Genomic DNA, 23,725 nt, shown 5'->3' with positions numbered 1-23,725 from the left:
TGAAGGTAGATAGGGCTTATCCTTAAAGGATTTTCAGAACGATCATCTTTGTGAAGAATTACAGCTTAATCAGTCAAGTATTTCAAGTGTGATGAGCTCACATACAAACAGACAGAAAGACAGACACCATCTCGTCTTATAGATGGATAGAAGATAGATAAATATTTAGATTTGTCAATGAAGGAGGCATAATGCAATACGAGTTTGAAAATTTCGTGATTTTTTTATGATGAAGCAACTAAGTTTTATTTACAGTTGTAAAGTTGCAATACTTATTCATAATATGGAAGGAATAATGGGATATAATATATATGGGATATATATTGCTGGTAAATCCATACAAATCAAATGATAATATTCTTTTGGTGCTGTCTACCATTCTGTAGAGCCTAGTGCAGGCGACAGTTGAGGCCTCTTTTTCAGGAGTCCTCTACGGTCGCAGGTCTCGACTGTCGGGAGTGTACAGAAATTAGAGAGGCCTCAACTGTCGCCTAACGCAGGCGACATTTGAGGCCACTTTTTCAGGAGTCCTCTACCGTCGCAGGTCTCGACTGTCGGGGCTGTACAAAAATTAGAGTGGCCTCAACTGTCGCCTAACGCAGGCGACATTTGAGGCCACTTTTTCAGGAGTCCTCTACCGTCGCTGGCCTCGAATGTCGCCGGTCTCTACCGTCGCTGGTCTCGACTGTCGCAGGACTCTTCTGTCGTTTGCCTCGTTTGACATCGACCCGGTTCATTCTATCTCTTTATAGCCAAAACAAATTTGGAAAATTGAGATAAAAATTAAATGCTGTCAACCAACCCGAAGACTTCTGCTACTGGAAATAATATATATCCATTAGAATTTGTTAAAATTTAATCTCTCATTGATTTTAATGTGTATAAAAAAAGTGTAGGTTTAATTTGAATTTACTTGAGTACTGTACCAAATGAATATAATCTCTGTCATTTTTATTCAACACAAGAACATAATACATTTATTTTGATCAATCAATAAATCCTTTATCATCATAAAACACAAAGTGATTTATCTTTGACAAACGTCGAGATACAAATCAAATAAGAAATGTCAGAGGAATTGATACATCAAAATTGGCATAATAAATAGTAATTATTATTAGAAATGAATCCACTTGATAAATACTATTTTATTTATATAAATATACTATTTTATTTATATAAATATACTATAATTACTTATAAATATACTTTAATAATATATCAGTATTTCTAGTGAAGAAGTCTGATATCAACAGAGACAAAAATTCAGCAAAAAAATTAATATGTTGGCTTGATCTTCAGGCTTTTGAATACTCAATTATTTCATGATTGCATTATCGCAATCTATACATTTTATTCTGTTAGTAGGATAGGTAGTAGTTCTTAATAATAGTTTTGTCTACTTTTCAGTAATGAGAAATTTGATTTTTATCCTTATCATTGATTTATTTTAATTTCTCAAGGAATGCGACTGTGAAGAACTGAGTGAACAACTGAAAAAATGTGAAGAGAAAATACAGGCTCTGGCCAGTAATGAAAAGTGTGCTGACAAACTGAAAACTATACTCTATGACACAGAAGAGCAGGTGAAGGATTTGGAGAATCAACTGGAGAAAGAGAGAAGGAATTCGATCAAGTCACTTGAGAAGGTAAAATCACACATTTAAAATGAATATTGCTATTGAAATTAATTTTAAAATTTATTTATGATGAAAGAGCGAATCTTCAAGTAAAAATACATTAGTAGCCCTATCAAAGAAATCAATCCATCGATTAGTTTTTTCTATCATCACAGTCACACTGTTAAATACTTTGTTTTTTAAACATATTAAGCTAATCAATGGACTTCAAATTTTAGTTTTTGTAACTTATATGAATTGAGTTTTATGGAGTTGAATGTATATGTATTAGATTGAATATATTACATTGCTCATTAGACTAGTATGCCTGTAGAATAGTATATCTAGACTAGAATATCTATGTTCTATGTTTATAAAATAGAATTATAGTATCCTTTTTTGAAAATAATAAAATACAAATTATAATAACTAGTATCAGTGCTCACACCATCTCCATGTTGTTCTATGTTCTATGCTTCCTACAGATTTAGTTTGGGTCTTGTTTTTCAGTATTCTCTGGTCCAAAACATAGTGGTGCTGCGAAAGTAAAGAAGTGGGTGGAAGGTAGAAGTTGGATGAGACATTTGGTTTCATGCATTATTTGGACAACTGTTTGTTACCGCTCCACTATGTTTTGATCCTATATGATAGAATGATCAAGATAATTTATTCATTTTATAGCCCCTATATGTTGGTAGGCCTACGGTACAGTGTGTGTATGTATGTAGCTTCCGTATTTGAGACTCATTTTTAAGTTACATTAATATTGTTTGCTATTTGTCATACTGTAAATGAATAAATAAATGTATATGATGAGTGTATACACTCACTAACGTGTATTTATTTGAATGATAGAATTGTGAAATGGAAGAAAAGTTGCGGACTTCCTTCAAACAACTTGAGGACAGAAATTCATCGTTGAAGAATGAGTTGAATGCTGTCAAAACTCGACTGAACACTGTGAAAACTGACAAAGCCGATTTGACTTCCAAACTGAACCTCAGCAACTCCTTGAATGAAGAATATGAAGCGCAGGTCAGTTGTACTCCGGTAAATCTTAAGTCAGTTCAAATTCAAATAATCTTTATTCACACAAGAAAAAAAATACAGCAGCAGAGACAATATATGCATAATGAATATTCCCCACAAAGACAACAAGACTGGGTGTGGGGAATGACTTCTGTGAACTGCATTATATTAACAATAACAGTTGAAGATTTACAATGAATAATAAACTCTGGTTAATCTTAGGTCAGTTAGACTCCGGTTAATCTTAGATCAACTAAAATATTGAAGCCAACATATTGGCTGTATCTTGGAGAAGTAATTGAGAGATACCACCAAAAGTAAACGATTTTTACCCTGTAAAGATACCAATAATTAATTAATAGTTATTTGTGCAACTAGTGCGCAAAGTGACAGTTTGCTGCACCGAAAGAAACGTTTACGCCCGAGCCATAGGCGAGGGCGGAATGGTTTGTTGAGTGCAGCAGAGGAACTTTGCGCACGTATTTCACATTTAATTTTTCCTACAGTTACCATTGAATATGAGAAGTGGGTAATTATGGGTAAAATTGCCTGAAATCCATCAAATGTTTTTCTGTGTAATTTTATTGATAAAAACCTTAATCCTAAAATCCTAAAGTCCTCGTTGTCCTTGGTTATAATATCTAATACTAATAATTTGCTCGTTGTGCTTGGTTGCACCTCTGCTCACTATAGCAGCCCAGTCACTGTTACCAACTTCATTTTGATTTTGCTGCACTGTTGCTCCATATAACCTACTAAGTATTTTGCGTTGCCATGTTGCAAATCTGGAGTGCAGAAAAATTTTTCCCGCACTAGAGCGGAAAAGTGATTCTTCGCGTTCTGTAATCAGTGCAGCAATGGCCACTTTTCAACGTAAAAAAATGTCACGCAGTATTCTGTACTTATAACATTTATATATTATGTGACATTAAAATAATAGTAGGCTAATCGCAATTAACATTTCCATAGTAAGTTCAAGTATATAACTTTCAAATTTTAATTAAGTTTGTAGCGTGAATTTTGATTTTGTGGCACTTTTCCATAATTGAATAGACTTAAAATGTTGTCAAAAATCCACTTTAATTGAATAAAAATTAATATTTTACAGGAGCATGCTTTCGTGTGTGCTCACACATCATTTAAATTTTAAATTCGAAGTAAACGGTGGAGTTAAAATTGTAGTAATGGATAAAAAAATCATGTTTTTGAATTCAGCGGAACTTGAAACATATAAAAAACATTAAATTAGGGTATCTTAATTTTTTTTTGGAAAGCAATACTTTCCTTGCCTATGGTAATAGGGCAAGGAAAGTAATAGAGCTAAAACTCCCTCCAATTCATTAGGAATATTGATTGAAACCGGGGTTGTAAAGAGGCTCCAGGTTTGATCTCCGATCTACAATCAAACTCTGGTTAAAAACTGCCAGAAGGTCTACCTACCTCAATATTAGAAGATTTATTATCTTCAAATCCTATAATAACATAACCTATAATATTTGGACAATTTAAAACTAAATTAGGAAATTGAAGAAGTTTTAGGCAATAGCCTGTTTTTTCTTTTCCGATTCTTGTATTTTTTTGCTAACCTTATAAATAAATAAATAAATAAATAAATAATGATCCTCATCATTGACAGAATTCGAATTCAAATTACTCAAATAGCTCTCTAAAAACTTGTCTGTTTATTCTATTATAACGTGAACGCGATATTTTCGAGCTCAAAATTTAAGTGGTTTTATTTTTTATTTTGTAAATTTAAAGTTTGTTTCATGTTTTTACGAAAGTTTTACTATCAATCTATGCAAATTTATTTATTTATTTATACGTGGATACAATAACAAATCATATAAATATGATTGGGAAGGAACAACAGGCTTGGCCCAAAACTATTCCATTCCCAAATTTTGATTACATGTCCAAAAAATAGGTTATGTTTCTTCTGTAAGAAGTTCAAGCTCAACTTTCGTCCAAAAATAAATATGAGATGCAAATTTTAAATTTAGAAAAAAATGTTGAAATTGTTTGTTTTATTCTAATCTATATTCTCAGATTATGATTTGGTGTACAATATTGAAATGGACATAACCTATTTGGACAATTTGAAACTAAATTAGGAAATTGAAAAAGTTTTTGGCAAGAGCCAGTTTTTTCTTTTCCGATCATTGTATTGTTTGTGCTAACCTAATAAATAAAAATAAATAATTGAAAACTGTAATGTTGAATAATAAATTCATGGATCCTCGGCAACAATGAAGAAAATTACAAATTTATGACTTTCATCTCTCCAACATTCTTTCCGAAGAATGGACATTGATATGTCCAAAGCTCCGCCAATTTATGTAGATGCATAACAATATGATTATTATCTATAGTTATTATATTACAAATTGCTTTTTCATATCATATACAGTTCAATAATTATTTTCTTAGTCTATATTATGTAAATTCATCTATAATTTTGCTGTATTGTAAGCTATTGTATATAAGTGTATAAGCCAGTACCTATATATTGTAATCTACATAAATAAAGTACTCAATCAATCAACATTGTAAATACTTGCGCCTCTTTGTTGAATTTTCCTCGTAGAGAAATTAGAGTCATTAATACATGGCTTTTGTATCTGGAACACAGTTAATACCCACGCCTCTCTGATGAATTTTATCACATAAAATGTGATTAAGTTCAGGATTTTTTTGACTGATTTTCTATAAAATTTTCCACAGATTGATAAACTTCAGCGAGAATTGAATTCTTTTCGTCTGCAGTTAATAACACAGTTATTCCTACCTTCCAAACACAATTAATACCTACGTCTCTCTGATGAATTTTATCATATCAAATGTGATTAAGTTCAGGATTTTTTATCTGATTTTTCTATAAAATAATGTTGGTTCCACAGATTGATAAACTTCAGCGAGAATTAAATTCTTTCCGTCTGAAACGAGCCTGCAGTCTTTACGAGCAGAAAGCAATTGAAGATAAATTATCATCAGCTCAACAGTTGACTGATAAACTGCAAAAGCAGAAGGATTCATTTCTGGAACAAATAAAGGAGATAGATAACAGAAATCACCAAGTAAGCTATTCTTTATTTTTATTTTTATTTATTAGATAGAGCAAACAATACAATAGTCGGAAAAGAAAAAACAGGCTATTGCCCAAAACTTCTTCAATTTCCTGATTTTGTCACAAATCGTCCAAATGTTATGTAGGTTATGTTCACTGCAATTTCAACACCAAATCTTCAATCTAAAACTATGAATCAGAATTATATTTTTTATCTTTAATTATAATTATCTATTAATTATAGATACAGTAGTGTAGTTCTTTTTTCTTATTTTACAGTTGACATCATATTTATATTTGACACTATTTATTGTATAAATGCAATGATAAATAAAGAACTATTTGATTTTATTTTATTTGACAGTCAAGCTATCCAACACAGCATATAAATAATATGAGATTAAATAAATAGATATAAATATATAGATTAGGGAGACTTTCTGTGTTGTTGTGAAGGTCATGTTGAGGTAGATATCAATATTAAAAGATGAAGATATCCATAGTTACATCCGGTAACACCTAATATTATTGCAGACTCTGTATTCCATTGTAATGCTCATAGTACTTTTAGTTAGTCTGCTGTCGAACTTCACCGAGAGCACTTCTCTCTTATTCGTTATCTATATTATAATTAAATGTTTGAAAATAAAGTTATATTTTTAAAAAGGTGTTTGGTTACCCCAGAAGTATAACTCATGATAGATATCCATTTTTTATCTATATAAGTTGAGAATATAGAATCGTTCTCCTTAAAATGTATAAATTCAAGGCTAGGTACTTTTTTTTTATTTATAAAATTTAATAGTATTTCAGTAGGCCTACCCTTTTTAGAAATTAATATAAAATAATAGATTAAAAACATTAATTAAAACTACTGTACTAGTTTCTATGTTCTACATCATTTTCAGGTTTCAAAAATGAATTTCAAATAAACGTTTTACACTATTAATAGTTTTTTTTTTCATTTTAAATATCATCTTTAAGTCTTTATGACTTTTACTCTAAAAGAAATGTTTTGTTGGTCAGCTTATGCATGTTATGTTGTAAGAAATAAATGAGCATGGGGTGTGTCTTATTGGGGGGACTTTTAGTCTAAGAGTTTTAAAGACTCAAAGATTACATTTAAAATAACAATACTATTAATAAAACGTTTATTTGAAATTCATTTTTAAAACCTGAAGATGATGTGAAACGTCGAAACTAGTAGTTTTAATTTGTGTTTTTAATCTATTATTTTATATTAATTTCAAAAAAGGTTACTATTTTGTAAAGAATCGTTCTCATTCAATATTATATGGTAAGAGTTGAGATATTGTTTAATACTTATGTACCGTACTGAGTGACTCAAATATTACATGACTCAAAAAAAAACTTCCCTTGTATGGGCTACCTTATTACAGTTAATAAAAACAATATAAAACCATGTACCGAAGTACCCTTTTTATTTCAAACATTTGTTGAAATATTTTAAAGTTTTGAAATGTTTTAAATAAAAAGGGTACTACATGTTTTATATGTTTTTACAATACCGGGTGATTAAAAATGAAATAGACAGTTTGAATAGCTTGTAGAGAATTTATTATTTAAAAGTTTAGATCATTACTTACATGATTACATAGAAGAATTCTTGAAGTTTTTATTGAAAATTTACAGATGTTCAATGTGTGCACCATTTGCAACACGACGGATATCGACACGGTAGTCAAATTCTGACCACACACGACTAAGCATCTCACGGTTAACTGTAGCAAGAGCATTTGTGATTCGTTGTTTAAGATCATCGATATCAACAGGAAGCGGTGGTACGAAAACTCTGTCTTTTACATAGCCCCACAAGAAAAAGTCGCAGGGCGTTAGGTCCGGACTACGAGGTGGCCACGGCTGAAACACAACGTTTTCCTCACTTGCACGGCCGATCCATCGTCTAGGAAGATGTTCATCCAGATACCCTCTGATGTCTGAGTACCAGTGAGGCGGAGCTCCATCTTGTACAAAAATGAAGTTACAACTATCTTCATGGAGTTGAGGCATTAACCATTCGGTTAACATGTCCAGATAAATTCTTCCGGTTACTGATGGTTCTTGGAAGAAGAAAGGCGCGTAAACCTTTTCACAAGATAAAGCGCAAAACACGTTCACTTTAGGAGAATCGCGTATATGCTTTACAGTCTCTCTTGGGTTTTCTGTTCCCCATACTCGTACATTATGTCTGTTAACTTTTCCACTAATGTGAAAAGTGCATTCATCACTGAAAATTAGGCGATTAAACAATGTGTCGTCATTTTCAAGACAATGTTGCATCTCTTGACAAAAATTTTTACGTACAACTTTATCATTGTCATTTGAACTTTATACTAACTGCAATTTATAAGGTGTCATTTTCAAACGTTTCCGCAGAATTTTCCACACAGTAGGTTGAGGAATTTGCAATTCTAAACTCGCTGATCTAGTCGATTTTCCTGGACTTCGTACAAAAACATCACGAACACTATCAATTTTTTCTTCTGTAACAGAAGGTCTTCCAGTACTCTTCTTCTTACACACACATCCACTGCTTTCAAAACGTTCATACCAGTCATAAATTGATTGCCTTGTTGGTGGTGGTTTACCGTATTTTGTTCTGAAATGACGCTGCACAACAGTAACAGAGTTTGTTTTGGCTAATTCAAGAACACAATAAGCTTTCTCCACTTGAGTAGCGGCCATATTGCTAAACTAAACTGGCTGTTGTAACACGGAGCAGCCAACAATAGCCGCAACAGTTCTACCAACATAAACTTTAAGAAATTCCCTACAAACCTATATCACTTACTATGTTGAAATACACCAGTTTAATTTTGTACAGGCTATTGAAGTTGTCTATTTCATTTGTAATCACCCGGTACTTAAATATTACATGACTCAAATAATATTAAATGATTTTTGATCAAACAAATCATTTGAAAAATGTCACCGTTTTTTAGGATCTTGGCCCAACTACGGATGACTCTGAATCCGGATTACAATACAGATCTGCTAGCAAAGTTCAAGACATTTGTGCTGAATTAGAGTCGGGTGAATTGTGCGCACAAAGCTCTGAACAACCCGGAAAGAAGGACAGAAGCTCTGAACAAAAGCGTAGACTGGAGGCGAGAACAAAAATTGAAGATATTTGTGCTGAGTTGGAATTGGGAGATTTGTGTTCGCAAAATTCAGGACTGACTGAGAGGGAAAATAGGAGTTTCTATGTGAGTAAAGAGGAGTTTCTATCTTCATCTTGTTGTTACTCACAACATTGTTATTAGATCTTTGGATATTCTAAGTATTACAGTTATCAATAATTACATACTACCATAGAGAAATAATAGCGTAAGTAGATAACCCATGGTATAGGGCGTTTATGTCGCAACTTTTACTGTTATCTCAAGCCGATAGTCCGTGTAGTTCTTTCCTGTGAAGCTTTATGATGCTGGTAGTCTCTCATATTGTGTCGTTCATACACTCTTACCCGGTCAAAACAGTAAAAATCGACAGTAATCGGCTTGAGATAACAGCAAAAGTTGCGACATAAACGCCCTATACTATGGGATATCTACTTACGCTATTGTTTCTCTATGATACTACTTACTTTCTGCGGTGGCCACTCGTACCCCAGTCGGTACTTGGCTTCATCAACTAAGCCTCTCCAAAAGTTTCGGTCACCCGCGTCCTCCTCTTTTAGGCCCATCCTCCTCATATCTTTCCGGACCTGGTCCCACCATCTAGTTCTTGGCCTTCCAGTTGGTCTCCTTCCTATAGGATTATTCCTCAGTACACTGCTTGTCAGAGCGCTTTCTTCTTTCCTCAGAATGTGTCCCGTCCACCGTAACCTTCTGCTTTTAATCTCACCCACTATGTCTGCTTCATTGAATAATTGGCGTATCAATTTTCGTAGTTGTGCTTGATTTTCCAAACTCCGTTCTCTAGTGTTGGCCAAAAATTTTTCGAAGAATCTTGTTTTCAAAAACAATTGTCTTTTTTCTTCTTTTTTATTCAGTATCCATGTTTCTGAAGCATATAGTAGCACTGGTCTTATGATGGTTTTGTATAGTCTTAGTTTTGATCTCTTTCCTGTATAGGGCTACTTGTAATATAAATATAAAGAAAATAAAAATATCAGTACCCTTTTTTAAATATTTTATCACAACATAGTGAGTGGGTTTTTGATTTTGTATTCAAATTTTTTAAATAAGTGCAATATTTCTAAAGTTTTTAATTTATTGTGATACATTCTGTGATTCATTTAGAGTATAAAATCAACCTTCAAAATTCAAAATTTTAAATCATCATTTCTGGACCGAAAATCAAGTGACGAAGCAGTGTGTGACTATATAACCTTATCTTTTGGACAACATTAACATTTTATCAAAATTTTTGGAGAGAAATAGTACAGGCTTAGCCTAGTTTTTCCTCCAATGTCATAATTGTATTATGATTATAGTATTTTATACAATAAATAAATGAATGAAAATGAACATGTTTCGGTCATTTATGCCATTTTATTATTCTTTATTATTAATTATAATTTTCAAGTGATAAGAATTAAATAAATAAATACTACTGGAAGATTCTTAGTTTATTATAATTATAATTTTCAAGTGATATGAATTAAATAAATAAATACTAATGGAAGATTCTTAGTTTTGATGTATGTGAGAGGAGACTTGAGCTAAGCAGTTTATTGCATGCATAAAAGCTTTTATTTACCGATCTTATTCTGTTGGCCACTTCCAGTTCATCTGAGTTGTTGTGCGTGAGTGTCACTCCCAAGTACGTCAAAGTTTCTGTCTTTTTAAAATTATAGTCGCTCACTTTCAGAGATTGTTCATTGTGTCCGTTTATATTTTGAACTCTACTTATCTGCATGAGCTTGGTTTTATTTTCATTTATTTTTAGTGCTACATATTCAGTTTCTTCAATCAAAATATTTGTCAGGTATATCAAGTCTTCTTTTTTCTCAGCTATAACAACAATGTCGTCTGCAAAAGCTAGGATATTCATATTTACTCCAATCTTAATTCCTTCAGTTGTACTTTTGACTCTTTCTAGTGCTTCTTCTAAAGGTGCGTACAGATATAAGCGCCGCGAACATGGGCAATTCACTTTTAATCAGCTGACTATATCTGTATTTTTACAGAAAAGGTAAGATATAGATATAAAAAGCTTGGCATCAGCTGATTAGATGTGAATTGCTCATGTTCGCGGCGTGTATATCTGTACGCACCTCAATAATTACATACACTTTATAATATTATTTATTATACAAATGAGAATCTCCACTGTAAAACATTTTCTGGATTTGTCTCAATTCATTCATTTATTTATGTAACAAACAACACAGATGTGAGAACATTGGTATAGTGAGGTCCACGTTTTAATGGGAGTGGAGAAAGATAGGAGATCAACATTGCCGATCCTCTGTCTTGTATAGACAGTAGCTGATACAGTTTTATCCTATCCTATTATATTAAGCGAGAAATTTCTGTATATCTGTATATATCTTTATATTTGGTTATTTATATCCAACGGAACTCGAAAACAGCTCTAACGATTTTCACGAAATTTGAAACATAATAGGTTTATGATATAAAAATTCGATTGCTCTAGGTCTCATCCCTGGGAAAACTCTCTGAACGACATTGTCTTCTATGTGTTAAAAATTGACGAAGTTCATGTATTCATGTGAATGTATATTTCATGACGAATAAAATATTCTATTCTATTCTGTTGATACGATACATGACATAGGATACGGTGATACTGATATTTGGCAATCCAGATTAATCTTTATTTATTGAAAATTTTAACGTAATTATTTTCACAAATTGTAATAAATTTCTTTTTTTTGAAGGATGGACAAGGTAGAAGAAATAGCAATGTATACTCGGGCGATGAGGGAGACAGTATTCTAGAAGGAAGAAATTTGGCTGATAATGTTTCCTCTACTGATCCTCGAGGCATGGAGAAGGAAGATCCAAATTATCCATCTAATGAGGACATGGAGAACTTGCTGAAGAACGAGGAAGAAATAATTCGAGGCTACGAGGATCAGGTATTATTTATTATTCATCAATTATTAACGTTTAAAAAATGGAATTGATTTATAAAAATACATGTCTAACAATATTGTAGAGACTTGAGATTTTGTCAATATTCCACTTTTATTATATATTGACAAAATCTAAAGTCTCTTCAATTATGGAGAAGTTCCACAACTAAATATTCACTCTACAAACTTTATCAAACATGTCTAACGTTTTAAATTATCACGTTTTCTGGAATACAATAGTAAGGCCCGGTTGCACAACAGCCAGTTAAATTTTAACCGTGATTGATTTCACAAGAACCAATCAGGGAAGGCCTTTAAGAAAAGACAGCTTCTCTGATTGATTCTCGTGAAATTAATCACGGTTAAAATTTAACCGGCTTTTGTGCAAACGAGTCTTAGTCTTCGGAATGGAAGGATAATGAGTCATCTCTCTTAACTTCTGTTAATTTATTAACTAATTGTCACACTATTATTTTGTAAATATGCTTTTTGGTGATTGAATAAATTTGAATTCGACCTTCAGTAATAAGAAATAAATATAATCAAAGCATTATTTTTCTATGATTCAACAAATAGGTACTAGACTATAATTTAATTAAATGGAAACAACTTGTTATTTGCAAAACCACTGGTTTTTTAAAACAATTTGAGATACTATTCAAATACACCATTATCAATCTCTAGTAAAATGAAAGCTTGTATATTGAGCAGCAGAGAGCAGAATATTATATATTATAGCGGTCACGTTTTATAAAAAGAATAAATTTGAAGAAGTTAATTTTAAATATTGTGAATAAAAACGGCTTCATATTGTCAAATCCACTGCAGTTTATCAAAACAATTTGAGATACTAATTTCAGTTAATTACACCATTAACAATCTCCAGTTAACTGAATGCTCAAAAATTGAGCAGCAGAATATTATAGTGTGGACGAAGCCCTACGATTGGAAGAGATTTTTCCCCATTTTTATAATATTTCTGGATTTTTTATGAATCAGACTCTTAAACTTGTTAACTCTTGCCAACCTTGTTAACTGAGTAATTTGTATTTTGAGACAATTAATCAAAGTACACGGTGTCCCAGGAAGAGATTTACACGTTTAATTTTATATTACGTGCCCATTCATGCACCGAACTTTTTTAAATTTTATACAGTTTACAAAGTAGGTTCTAATAATGTAAAAAATGTTCTGGGAAAATTTCAGCTCCCTAATTTTTATAGGAACAAAATGGCGGCAGTAGTTTTCTCAGAAAGCGAATTGGTAAAATTTTCAATATGCCGCCATTTTGTTCCTATAAAAATTAGGGAGCTGAAATTCTCCTAGAATATTTTTAGAACTTTATTCGTAAACTGTGTAAAATTTGAAAACGTTCGGTGCATTAATATGCACGTAATATAAAATTAAACGTGTAAACCTCTTCGTGGGACACCGTATATAGTGTTTGTGCTTACGACGATATCTACCCGATCCAATAAATAGAAAATGTTGAAGCAATGAGATTAAAACTCAAGGAATACTTAGTTTCATTATCCCTATACTCCATTCAAGAGTTTACAGATTTGACTGTCTTAAAGTATTATGACTGTTCTTAATTATTGTTTTTGTTCCATATTTTCTTAGTCTTAATGAATATTTTAAATTGTAATATATTTCATGATATTAATAATATCAGTTTTGGCTACTTTTATAAATTAATAAAACAATATTGAAACTTGAAGTTCCCTTTATTATTTAAAATATTACAACGACTAGTTTCGATCATAGGTCATTTTCAAGTTATTGACACTTTCCCTATGTATCTGTACATTATTGTGAATAAAGATGTTTTCAATTCAATGCAGAAATGCCTGGTCATTGATCTAGACATTAAAAATTATGGTGTAAGCGAGTTACAAAATTATGGAGTTATATTCTATACATATAAACATGTGTTTTCAATTCAATAAACCAGTCACGAATCGCATTTCAAGGATATAAGAGTTGTTAAATAAAAATACTAGAAATTGTCAAAAACCACAGATTTATTGATAGTTAGAAAGACCGGTTTCGGTTGTTACACCATTGTCAATCTCTGATAAACCAGTTCCCCAGATCTTCCAGTTGATCAGACATTGACAATGGTGTAACAACCGGTACCGGTTCTTCTAAGTATCAATAGATCTGTGGTTTTTGACAATTTCTGAGTAGTTTTATTTAATATGAATAATTACCAAAATATCAACTTCTCAACTACACAAAAAGTGAAAAAATATAATAGTTGGTTAAATAATGTTGAAACAATTTCAGATTGAAGCCCTCAAGCAGCGTCTGAAGAGTTTGGAGTCTGAGAAGAATGCTTCCATTTACAAGAACTGTTACTGTTATTGTACCAGTTTGCTTGAGGGCAGTTCTAAGGCACCTGTTCCCAATCCGTCTACTGTTTCTCAAATTGAAAATGTCATCAGCAATCTTCACATGCAACTGAAGGCTAAAGATGAACTACTCAAAAGTTACACTGATGAGGTTTGTATAATTGCATTCTGTATTTTATTACTTTCCTTGCCCTATTACCATATGTAAGGAAAGTATTGCTTCCCGAAAAAAATTAAGGTATCCCAATTTCTATACGTTTCAAGGTCCCCTGAGCCCAAAAAAGTGGTTTTTGGGTATGGTATTGGTCTGTATGTGTGTGTGCGTCTGTGTACACGATATCTCGTCTCCCACTTAACGGAATGACTTGAAATTTGGAACTTAAGGTCCTTACACTATAAGTATCCGACACGAACAATTTCAATCAAATGCAATTCAAGATGGCGGCTAAAATGGTGAAAATGTTGTCAAAAGCAGGGATTTCGCGATTTTCTCGAAAACGGCTCCAACCATTTTGATCAAATTTATACCTAAAATAGTCATTGATAAGCTCTATCAACTGCCACAAGTCCCATGTCTGTAAAAACTTCAGGAGCTTTGTCCCATCTATGCAAAGTGTGATTTTAGATTCCCAATTATCAGTCCTCAGATACAATTTAAACAAAAAATTTCAAGTGGAAAGTATTGAGCATAAAAATCTCTACAATTAATGTTCAGTATCATTATCACCTAAAAATGGAAATAAGCTCGAAATTCGAGAAAATGTGATTATTCAATTGCAAACTGTTGGCAACTGTTAATTCCATTAACTCATTCTCTATGAACAGATAGCATACCTCGTGTGTCTCCAGCGTTATTGTCCTGTCACCAGCTGGCTCAGATCTTAGAATAGTAGACTTGAGATGCGCGTGAACACTAGCATCAGGTAATCAGTTTTCATAACGGCAAGGAAAGTTGTCTGAGTGCGCCACACCACATTTTTTTATTGATTCATACAATAAGTACATCATAAAAATGATAGGGAGAGAAAAAATAAGGTAACCTTGTGCTATTCCTCTTCCAAATTTAGATAAAGTTACACATAGTCCGAAATAGGTTGAGTCTTGTTGTTGTTCACTTCACAAAATGTTCAGTTCTTACTTATTTTTTACAAATTAGATTTTAAATTTTACATGCTTTAAAACTAAACATAGAAGAGATATTTCACATTATTATCACTAAAATAGGAAATATTCACATATTAAAGTAATAATTTTGCAGGACAAAAAAACAAACTTTATTATTCTGTGTATAATAACAAACTTAATTCATAGTGAGGTGCACGTTATAATGGTAGTGGAGAAAGATGGGTGAACAGCGTTGCAGATTCTCTGCCTTGCCAATGCCTTCTATAGAAGGTAGATGATACCGATGTAATATTAACCGTTTATTCTTGTTTAGAATAATCAATTTTGAAATGTGTATCCATGCCATTATAACGTGTACTTCACAATATATAGAGTGACACAGAATAAAGGGAGTTTTTGAAAACGCCATAAAACATTAGTGGGAAGGGAAAAATTATTTTATTCAAACTAATGTAAAGTTCAAGACTTACCATTTGAGAATTATTAATAACATCTATCACTTTTTGACAATTACTTCTTTAAGATAGCTTCCTTTTGAACGAATACACTGTTGAAATCTGTGTTGACGATTCCTCATTGATCGCTGCAACATCTGCGTTACCTGGTCCCATGATCTGTCCACCTGCTATTTTCTGTCTCAGATCAAACGTTTGCACAACTTGACCAATAACTGTGGTTGAATCATAACTGACAATTCAAAATGAAATTATTAACAATATCTCAGCTGAAATGTTGCAGCAATCGTTCAGGAATCGTCAACACAGATTTCAAGAGTGTATTCGTGCAGGAGGAAGACAACTTGAAGAAGTAATTGTCAAAAAGTGGTGGATGTTATTAATAATGCTCAAATGGTGAGTCTGGAACTTTACATTAGTTTGAATAAAATCATTTTTTCATTTATTTATTTATTTATTTTGAAATACAATTCAGGTAAAAACAACAGGCATTTGCCCAAAACTGCTTCAAACCTTAATTTGGAATACACAATCCATAACACACATTTTTGCCCTCCCCACTATTTTTTTATTGCGTTTTCAAATGTTCCCGTTATTCTGTGTCACCCATATGATTTGTCTAATGACAGACCAGAATAGCAAACCAATGTTAATCAGGTGCTGACTTTATAACGTTGATCTCACTATAGCAAATTTGGTGTTGCTTATATTTATATACTATAGCAAATATAGAAATTTCCGGAGTCAATAAATCTATGATATTATTAATTTTGGGAAAGGAACAGTTTTGGGCTTTAAGCCTGTTGTTCCTTCCCCAATCATTCATAGTTGAGAATTATATATCTATCAATGTTTAAATAAATTCGAATTTTCATTCATCATATTATTGTTAATTATATTGTTGACTACTCACAGCAGAGTATAAATTTATAGATTGTTTATTCTATGGTTCACAGATAACAGAGCTTGCAATAGAAGATGTAGCACTAGCTCTTGAAGAACGGCAAAATTTAGCAGAGTCAGCAAAATCGAAGAAATGCAAGCAGTGTTCTTCCCGGTCTGATATTGAAAGCACCCTCGATAATTATGAGCAGTTCATCTCCAACTTACCTCGAGACCCCGATGAGTCAAAAAGTGATCCTTGTTCACAGGTTTGTATTGAATTTTATTTTATTTTAATGAAATTTTGAAAGAGAACTTCCAAAAAAGCCTCAAAAATCATCACAAGTATTGTAATTCATTTTGTTGAATGTGTGCTGCATCAACATTCAGCATCCAAAGAATATATCAAGCCAAGGATATTTCTTATTGATAAAAGAAGCTCAAGTTTTAAGAGATTTTTTGATAATTATTATTCAAATTAAATGCTGCAAAACAACCCGAATACTTCTGCTACTGCAAATATTGAAAACAGCTAGATGAAATTCGATGAGCGCTACTATTCAAAAATTATTTGTCAGCCCGGGAATCGAACCCCGTACCTCCTAATTGCCGGTCAGGAATGCTTACCCTTACACCAAACTGACTATCTCTGGATAGCAGCACTCATTTTATACAAAGCCATAGCGGCCAGCCAGTCTACAGATGGAATTCTGATTTCAGACAATGCTATCCAGATATTGTCAGTTTGGTGTAATGGTAAGCATTCCTGACCGGAAATTAGGAGGTACTGGATTCGATTCCCCGGGCTGACAAATATTTCTTGTATAGTAGCGCTCATCGAATTTCCATCTAGCTGTTTACCCTGTTGTCAATATTTGCAGTAGCAGAAGTCTTCGGGGTGAATTATAGCATTTAATTAGGATTTTCGTTTAATAATAATTATTAATTAATTAGCATTTGAACAAATGCAACTTCCAATTTATTTCCATCTGTAGACAATTTTAATTCATTTCGTTGAATTCAAATTTCAAATGTGTGCTGCATCAACTATCAGCATCCAATATCAAGCCAAGGATATTTCTCATAACGCTAAAAAACCTCAAATTTTAAGAGATTTATTGACCAAGCGAAGTGAGGTCTAAGATTCAAGTCGACGGTTTGGCATTTCTCTTAATGTTTAAATGTTTAAATGTTTAGATGTGTATATGTTTATATGTTGCGTATTTACGGCGAAACGCGGTAATAGATTTTCATGAAATTTGACAGGTATGTTCCTTTTTTAATTGCGCGTCGACGTATATACAAGGTTTTTGAAAATTTTGCATTTCAAGGATAATATAAAAGGAAAAAGGAGCCTCCTTCATACGCCAATATTAGAGTAAAAATCAGACTATAGAATTATTCATCATAAATCAGCTGACAAGTGATTACACAGATGTGTGGAGAAGCCAGTCTATTGCTGTATTTTCTATAAGGTCCATAGTTTCAATCAGGTACTTGTGGATGAGAATGCTGCGTCAGGTCTGCTGTTCACAGAACTACTAGTTATCATATAACGCTTTCCGAAATTTAGCGCGAGAAAACCAGAAGATATCTAGTCGCCAAGACAAGCTTTTATAAGTTCTGTGCATCCTATTTAATAGTGCATGAAAATCGCATTCAATGAGGCATGCAACGAGGCATGCAATTTATAGTCTACACAGCTGCTGATTTTTTACCAAGTTACATTGAGATATTGAATTGCATGCGTTTTTTAATCCACTCGACAGCTGATTTTTGATTAATAATATTCTATAGTCTGATTTTTACTCCAATATTATAGATAATATAGTCGATTTCATATATTATGATGAATAAGTCTATAGTCTGATTTTTACTCTAATATTGGCGTATGAAGGAGGCTCCTTTTTCCTTTTATATTATCCTTGAAATGCAAAATTTTCAAAAACCTTGTATATACGTCGACGCGCAATTAAAAAAGGAACATACCTGTCAAATTTCATGAAAATCTATTATCGCGTTTCGCCGTAAATGCGCATCATATAAACATTTAAACATTTAGAGAAATGCCAAACCGTCGACTTGAATCTGAGACCTCACTTCGCTCGGTCAATTATCAAGTCAATAATAGTTCATAATAAAATATTAAATACTATTATTTTAAATAATTCACATTATTTAAAGCTAAAGGTCGTGAAATTCAATTTTTAAATACTCAACAATAGAATAAAAAGGACTTTTGACCAACCCAAAATATAATTTTCTTCTGAACAAGTGGAACGGAGCTTCTGCCCAAGCTCCTGGCAGACTTAAATTAATAACATCCACATAACTATTCTTCGACTTGGATAATCTGCTGATCAGAATGTCAATATGTCCATTTCCCCTTGTATAATGTCTATAGTGAGGTCCTCGTTATAATGACAGTGTTTGATCAGCAATGGTATTGCTATCCTTGTCTATCATTCAAAAATGCAGATAGCGCTATCTCTTTCTCGCTTTCCTCTGTTGTCAGATCGTCTTTTAACAATGTGGAATTAATAATGAAAATTAATTATGAAATTATTGAAAAAGTATAATTTCTTGCTTAATAAAATATAATTGATAATTTTAAACGAGAATTAACAGTTAATATAACATCAATAAACCTGTATCATAGAGAAACAATAGCTTGAGTAGATATCCCATGGTATAGGTCGTTATGTCGCAACTTTCACTGTTATCTCAAGCCGATAGTCCACGTATTTCTTTCCTGAGAAGCTTTATGACGCTGATGTCTCTCATATTGTGCCGTTCATACACTCTCACCCCAACAAGACAGTAAAAATCTACAATAATCGATAGTAATCGACTTGAGATAACAGTAAAAGTTGCGACATAAACGCCCTATACCATGGGATATCAAGTTACGCTATTGTTTCTCTATGCCTGTATCAGCTACCGTCTATAGAAGGCATTGACAAGACAGAGGATCGGCTGCCGTTCATACACTCTCACCCCAACAAGACAGTAAAAATCTACAATAATCGATAGTAATCGACTTGAGATAACAGTAAAAGTTGCGACATAAACGCCCTATACCATGGGATATCAAGTTACGCTATTGTTTCTTTATGCCTGTATCAGCTACCGTCTATAGAAGGAATTGACAAGACAGAGGATCGGCAACGTTGTTCTGCTATCTTTCTCCACTGCCATTATAATGTGGGCATCACAACTACTCATAAGAAGTTCGCCCAGTCATATCTATAGATTATGATTTGTGAATGTATTGATGAATGAATAAATAAAACCAATAATTTTTGAATTTATTTTAGATGAGAAATCGTAGAAATAGAAAGATGTCTTCGCCGAAAACTGATGGCAGATCAGTTAGAAGCTGTGGCTGTCTCGATTACAATAACGAATCAGATGAAGATACTTGAAAAAGCACAAGATTTCCATTGAAAATGTGAAGAAATTGCTGAGGTCTCTTCAGAACTTCCTGAAATTCAGTATTGACGTAGAACGAGAAGCTTCGAGGATGAACTGACACGGAGCATATAATTATTCAATATCATTAAACAAGGTAAATAAAAATTACAGTATTCTAATATTCATTACGTTATAAATGAGGATATTAAAATAATGTATATGCATCTGAAGTGAGGTCCACATTATAATGGCAGTGTTTGATTAGCAATGGTATTGCTATCCTTGTCTATCATTCAACAAAGCGAATAGCACTATCTCTTTCTCGCTTTGCTCTGTGGTCAGATCGTCTTTTAACAATGTAGAATTAATATTTAATTGACAAAATATTTCATCTTAATCATTAAAATTCATGAAAAATATAATTTCTTGCTTAATAGAATATAATTGACTATTTTCAACGACAATGATCCGTTAATATTGCATTAAATGAAAAAGACTAAGAAATTGTCAAGAATCTACAGATTTATTGATACTTAGAAAGACCGGTCTCGGTTATTACAATAAATCATCAATAAAGTATCCATAAATCTGTGGTTTTTTGACAATTTCTTAGTCTCTTTCATTTAATATGAATAATTACCACAATATCAACTTCTCAACTACACAAAAAGTTAATATTGCATCAATTAACCTGTATCAGCTACCGTCTATAGAAGGCATTGAAAAGACAGAGGTTTGGCAACGTTGTTCTCCTATCTTTCTCCACTGCCATTATAACGTGCACCTCACTATAGAAACAAGTTAGCAGAGTTGGGGAAACACAAACATTGACCAGATAGATGCCGATAAAATACGATGATTTACATTAATATTGACCAAAGCGAAGCTAAGGTCTTAGTTACGACTCGATCGGCTTTTATATGTTTGTACCGCAGTTACAGTCGCAGTTATTGTCCGATTTGGATAAAATTTGGTATACAAGTACTTTGAAACAAGGTGCGTCGACGTTTATAAAAAGGTTTTGAAATTTTGCATTTTAAGGATAATACAAAAGGAAAAGGAGTCTCCTTCCAACGCCAATATTACCGTAAAAATCAGACTATAGAATTATTCATCATAAAGGTTCGAACCCACTAGAACGTATCATACCATGACCGTGCCCGTACCGACACATGCAAAAAATATTCTTTGCATCATTTGATATGTAATACACCCATTAGACCGTTCCGTCACCGGCCAAGCACGGAGCGTGCCATGCACGTCCAGGTCAACATTTGTCGGCCAGTATATTTTGTCTGTGACGGAACGCTCCTTGCATGGCACGTGACGCCTGCAAACCCCGTTGTAACCGCGCATGCACCGCGTTGGTAACCAGTTCACCGCTACATTCTCTTGCTAACTGACGCGTTCCCAACAACTTCTGATCGGGCATCATACGCGTACCATACGCGTACCATACGCGTAGCATACGCGTAATGTACTGGCATAGAACGCTGTTGATCCGTTGTAGTGGGCATAGTTGTTATTTTACGTGCCTGGCATGGTCTGACACGGTCCGTGTCTGGTACGTTCTAGTGGGTTCGAACCTTAAATCAGCTGGCGAGTGGATATTAATTACATGCAATGACGCATAAAATTATTAATATTTCAATGTAACTTAGTAAAAAATCAGCTGTTGTGTGGACTATTAGTTACATGCAATGACGCATGCAATTAATAACTGAAATTAACATAGTATTTTCTCTCGACCTATCTCTGCTTTCAACTCGGGCTGACCTGTTGCCAGTATGTCTTAAAGGAGATTACTTTTAGATGTTAGCATTTTGATACACCAACCCCAACAGCCATTAGTCGTTTTCATTCAATATGAATAATTACCACAATATCAACTTCTCAACTACACAAAAAGTAAAACTACTACATCAATTTCTACTTCTTCTTCTTCTTCTTCTTCTTCTTCTTCTTCTTCTTCTCTTCTTCTTCTTCTTCTTCTTACAGAAAATATTAGATAGTTTACAATTACATACAATAGTTAGTTTCAGAAACTTCTTATAATGTGTCTCCTACATGTTAAGTGTTTTCTGTGTGGAAATTGACCTACTCCACTTACCTACAGTAAGCATACGTTTTTATGATGCATTGTTGGAGAGTTATAAGCCCTGAAAGAGCAAAACATAAAACCTGTTATTTTAACAATTACACACATTCAAGAGCGAATATCTCGGGAACTGTTGGGAATATCAGAAAATTCCATCAAACAAAAAGTATAGAGAATTTATCAAGCTTCATTTTTGAGTAGTTAGTAATGTCGGTTGAACGCATTGTTCTCAAGATATGAGCGTGGAAGCAAAACGCTGCAAAATGCAACTTTTAAACCACCCTCATCCCCTTAGCACATGAGTTAGGAATGGGGACTTTTGATATGTTCTCCTCCTAACTATTCTCAACAAAGCTGCAAAGTCAAAAATTTTGTTTAAAACATTCCCTCCAAATTCCTTTGTCAATTGGTCTGTTGTTGCAAAAATGGAGATTTCACACTCAACACTAAAGCTGCTGCAAAAGGTGTAGGGAAATTCGTAAAAGCGTGAAATTATACATCAAATTGAAGAGATTTCAATGCTCTATAAGCTCATAATCAGCATAGATTTTTCCCATCGATTTTTAAAAAGTTATAAGAGCAAAAATAGAGAAACATTGGTGCCAAACGTGTTTTTTTTTCAAATATGTCACACCTTTAAGAGCGGATATCTCGAAAACTAGAGGAGATATATAAAAAAAGTTGTAGAATGAAAACTGTAGGAAATAATGTAAGCTTTAATTTGTTATATGACATTCAAGTCCTTGAGATACATAGTTTATGAGTTTTATGCGAGAAACCAAAAAATGGTACCTTTAAACCACCCCCACCCCCTTAGCACAGGTTGTAGGGGTGGGGCCTTTTGATAGGTTTACCTCCTTATTACTACCCTTAACAGAACTGTGGGGTCAAAAATTGTCTTCCAAACATTTCCTTCTATACCCTTTCTTGAGCATTCATTGCCGGGACTGATATAATATGTAAATATAGCCATAGATAAGCATAAGCATATCTATATTTCTTGTCTCTGATATAGCTTTATGAGCTTGAAAATCATCTTTCAGTGATTCGGAACCCAGTTTACTGAAGGTCTATCCCAATGGTGGCCAAACTTACGAGCCTGTGAGCTAGAATAGCATTTATAAATCTTCTAGTGAGCTAACAAGGAACATAAGACTGAAGAAAGTACGATATGCAAAATGAAATTTTCACACTTTTATTGCCTATAAAGATACATTTCTAGTGTTGAAATCTACTTATCTCATAGCAAAAAGTATAACAAAAGTTGAAATGTACATTTCAATAAGAGCAGTGGAACTCTTCTCTGGTCATCAATTATTTTCTTGATGTTTGGAGTGTACGTTGTAGTTGTCCAATTGTTCATCAGTCAGTCTGTTCCTATATAGATTTTTTATGAATTTCATACTTGAAAAAGATGCTTAACAAGTAGGTAGAGCTGAACATAGCTTTCAACCTCAATGCAACTTGAATAATATTTGGATACATTTCTTCGGGGATTTGAGGCCAAATATTTCCAGTTGTAGAAAGTTATCTGAGAGACAGTTCATTTCGAAAATCCACAAATTCCATTTCAACTGAAGCCTGATCTTCACCAAAATGTTTTACAACACAAGCT

General features: G+C 33.1%; 1 protein-coding gene across 1 annotated transcript in view; it reads left to right on the top strand.

Moving 5' to 3' along the window:
- LOC111058756 (myosin-11-like) overlaps positions 1-20,161 on the top strand; it is a 38,601-nt gene extending 18,440 nt beyond the window's left edge. The window contains exons 8-15 of the mRNA XM_039438631.1: positions 1,464-1,649; positions 2,475-2,654; positions 5,549-5,725; positions 8,679-8,942; positions 11,585-11,785; positions 14,072-14,287; positions 16,673-16,867; positions 19,916-20,161. Coding sequence (XP_039294565.1) covers positions 1,464-1,649; positions 2,475-2,654; positions 5,549-5,725; positions 8,679-8,942; positions 11,585-11,785; positions 14,072-14,287; positions 16,673-16,867; positions 19,916-20,023 — 1,527 coding nt within the window. The 3' untranslated portion in view covers positions 20,024-20,161. The remainder of the gene's footprint in view (positions 1-1,463; positions 1,650-2,474; positions 2,655-5,548; positions 5,726-8,678; positions 8,943-11,584; positions 11,786-14,071; positions 14,288-16,672; positions 16,868-19,915) is intronic.
- Positions 20,162-23,725: the final 3,564 nt, after the last annotated feature.

The sequence above is a fragment of the Nilaparvata lugens genome, chromosome 12 (genome assembly GCF_014356525.2).
Source record: "Nilaparvata lugens isolate BPH chromosome 12, ASM1435652v1, whole genome shotgun sequence".
In the NCBI taxonomy this organism is placed as follows: Eukaryota; Metazoa; Arthropoda; class Insecta; order Hemiptera; family Delphacidae; genus Nilaparvata; species Nilaparvata lugens.
Note: the sequence above shows the minus strand (reverse complement) of the source record. Positions and strands in the feature narration are given on the sequence as shown.